Source organism: Takifugu flavidus, chromosome 3 (assembly GCF_003711565.1).
Source record: "Takifugu flavidus isolate HTHZ2018 chromosome 3, ASM371156v2, whole genome shotgun sequence".
Classification (NCBI taxonomy): Eukaryota; Metazoa; Chordata; class Actinopteri; order Tetraodontiformes; family Tetraodontidae; genus Takifugu; species Takifugu flavidus.
In genome coordinates, this window is record NC_079522.1 from 5,482,637 (window position 1) to 5,485,191 (window position 2,555).

At 46.1% G+C, this 2,555-nt stretch overlaps 1 protein-coding gene across 1 annotated transcript; it reads right to left on the reverse strand.

Annotated features, from left to right (window-relative positions):
• Positions 1–690: 690 nt before the first annotated feature.
• LOC130523174 (interleukin-8-like) lies at positions 691–2,084 on the reverse strand. The gene is made up of 3 exons (XM_057028197.1): positions 1,926–2,084; positions 1,303–1,438; positions 691–1,028 (listed from the first exon to the last, which is right to left on the reverse strand). The coding sequence occupies exons 1-3, from the start codon at positions 1,975–1,977 to the stop codon at positions 905–907; spliced, it is 312 nt and encodes a 103-aa protein (XP_056884177.1). The 5' UTR covers positions 1,978–2,084; the 3' UTR covers positions 691–904.
• Positions 2,085–2,555: the final 471 nt, after the last annotated feature.

Genomic DNA, 2,555 nt, shown 5'->3' on the forward strand with positions numbered 1-2,555 from the left:
TACGTCCATTTGGGGCGAGGTTATGCCATCACAAGCTTTTTTACAGTCTTCTGGAGTCCAGGTTCTATACACCAAGAGAGTAGGTTCTTGACCCTGCACACCGGCTTGTGGGTTTGCAACCTGGATCAGTGGGTACATCTGCACAGTGTTGTCCTGCATGTGGTAATTTCTGCACTGGGCTCCCGATGGAGAGGGGCCCAAAAAGGGATTAGCGTTCGGAGCCAGGGGGGCTAAGGCTCCGGGCGGGTCCAATGGGACCGCCTGAGGGGGAGCTGGTGGAACATGAGGTGGAGGAACATACGGAGGAGGCATGTTTATCAGTCAACTTCTGCCTCCTGTTTTGTTGCCCTCCTCTCTCACGTACGCACTCAGTGATGGGTAAAAGGGGTTCTTATTTTTCTCTTCTTATTCTCTTTTTCGTTTCTCCTTTTCTTGATTTTGTGTTTCTCTTCTATATTTTGATTCAGTGAGCCAGAGGTGACATTGTGTCAACCCAATATTTACTTTTGGATGTTTCTGTCCATATTCTATTACCGGTAAATCTATTAAATCCACGGAACCCTTTGAGTCACCTGTCGGGAAGCTGTTTCTCCGTTGAGAAAAATGCAAAAGTGTTTGGAAAGAGCAGGACAATGGAACGAAACCAACGGTTCAACTGTCTGATTAGAAGAGTGACACACTAGACTCTGGCACAGCGTCAGAACGGCATTTTATTTTCAGATTATGAAGGAATACAGTGACACTACACAGTTTACAATGAACATTGAGTCAGTATCGTCACCTTTACATAAACCATAAAATCACATCAGTCAGCTTTAAAAGACACGTAGACTCGGTGTGGCTCATACTCGCAGAGAAGGAAATAAAGCACTTTCAGCATCAAATCAATTATTGCAACATGATTTCAGGCCTTAGGCAGTGTTGCTTGCTTCCGACTGAGCTGTTTCCCAAGAACAAAATGGACCAGTTTCTTCACCCAGGTGGACTTGGGGTTGAGGCAAACCTTGGCTCCGTTCACCAAGTTAGCTCTGGTCAAGAGAAGGCGATCGTTAAAATTTAGGTTCCAAGGCAAAACCACTTCAGACACTTAATTTTTAAGTGCAGTTTTAATCTCGAAATTGGTTTGGAAGGCTGCTCCTGGAACGGGAGCAGGCTAAACGGAGATAAAGGGGCGCTAGAATAAACCCCTGTGGAACCCCGAGCGCCTTAGTAAGAACTGAAAGTTGAAACGGTGAGCAACAGCTTTAAACAGATAATTGGAGACCCAGTTAAACTTTATCCACAGGGAGGAAACTTGCTTACATGACTTCCTTCTCGGGACAGTGGGGCCCTTCTGTGATGAGCTTGATGCTCTTCAGGTTGTCGGGAGGGATGATCCTGGACTCCACCTGCAGGCAGCGGCAGCGGTTGTTGTAGTCCCTGCTGATCGGCGGCATTCCTGTCAACATCCAATTAATTAACAAACCTTTAAATGAACAATTAAATGAAATATTTTATTCAATAAAATTCTGTGGAATTTACTCTGTTGTGTACAGTATAGCTCAAATTTGATTTCTTTTTTAAATCAAGCACCACTTAGGGGGCCATGGGCAGTGCAACCAGACTCTGAGGTCACTCCAAAGGTCAGGTTTCTTCGTAAGATTTTCTGTTTCAAAACTTTAAGAGGGTATTTCCTCTTTCCTATTAACCACCTTCCTCTCATGATAGCATCTGCATGCCTCTGCATACTTAACAATGTCACTTGTGCAAAGGTCTCTAAGAGTGCAACTAATGACTAATGACTGCAACTAATGACCAATGTCTAGACTTTTTGCCAGTCCGATGCAGAGCACATCCTGACTTAAGCTCCAGGATGCCGCCTGTCTAACTTTCCAAATAAAAGTCCATTTGTCCATAGCTGGTGGGAAAGAGATAAATCTTGTTACCAGTGATGACAGCCAGCATGGTGGCGAACACGAGGAGGATGCAGAGCTTCATCTTGTTTCCGCAGCTGCTCGCTGATTTCCTTCTGTCCTGGATGTGACTGATGTCCAACAGCCGCCGAGACGGTTTATATGCAGCTTTGCTCCCCCCGTGCTTGTCCAAACAGCGATCATGTGCTCGGGGGAAAATTTAAAAAACGCACAACAACCTCGTTTTCCATGTGCGCGCCTAGGTTTCACTTTAGCGCCTTCACATGTGCAGTCATGAGACGGGACCGGCCAGAGGCCTCGCCGGCGCCCTCGAGGTTGGCGACCACACTGGTGAGTCACCCAGCGTCCCGCTACCCAGCGAACGGCTTCACGTCTCTTCTGCTCACCGTGGAGCTGCCGGATTTTCAACAAAAACCCCCCCGACCTCAGCTGGAAGGTGCTGTCCGATCTTAAATAATACACACATGTGAAGCAAAAAGGACAGATTATTTTTCAGCTACACGAGCGTGTGGATGAATCCTGAAGCTCATAACAGTGAGCACAACCGGATCATTTATGAGCGTTGTGATGCCATTTATGATATACAATAAGGAATACGCTAAATAATAATGTGTAACAAACCAAACCATAAAATAACGGGCG

What these genes read in the sequence shown, in the direction of transcription:
- LOC130523174 (XM_057028197.1), bottom strand. Translation starts at nt 1,977, where the DNA reads ATGAAGCTCTGCATCCTCCTCGTGTTCGCCACCATGCTGGCTGTCATC. An exon ending in CATGCTGGCTGTCATCACTG is followed by an intron (nt 1,439 to 1,925) that starts GTAACAAGATTT and finishes GGATGTTGACAG; the next exon opens with GAATGCCGCCGATCAGCAGG. An exon ending in TGTCCCGAGAAGGAAGTCAT is followed by an intron (nt 1,029 to 1,302) that starts GTAAGCAAGTTT and finishes TCTCTTGACCAG; the next exon opens with AGCTAACTTGGTGAACGGAG.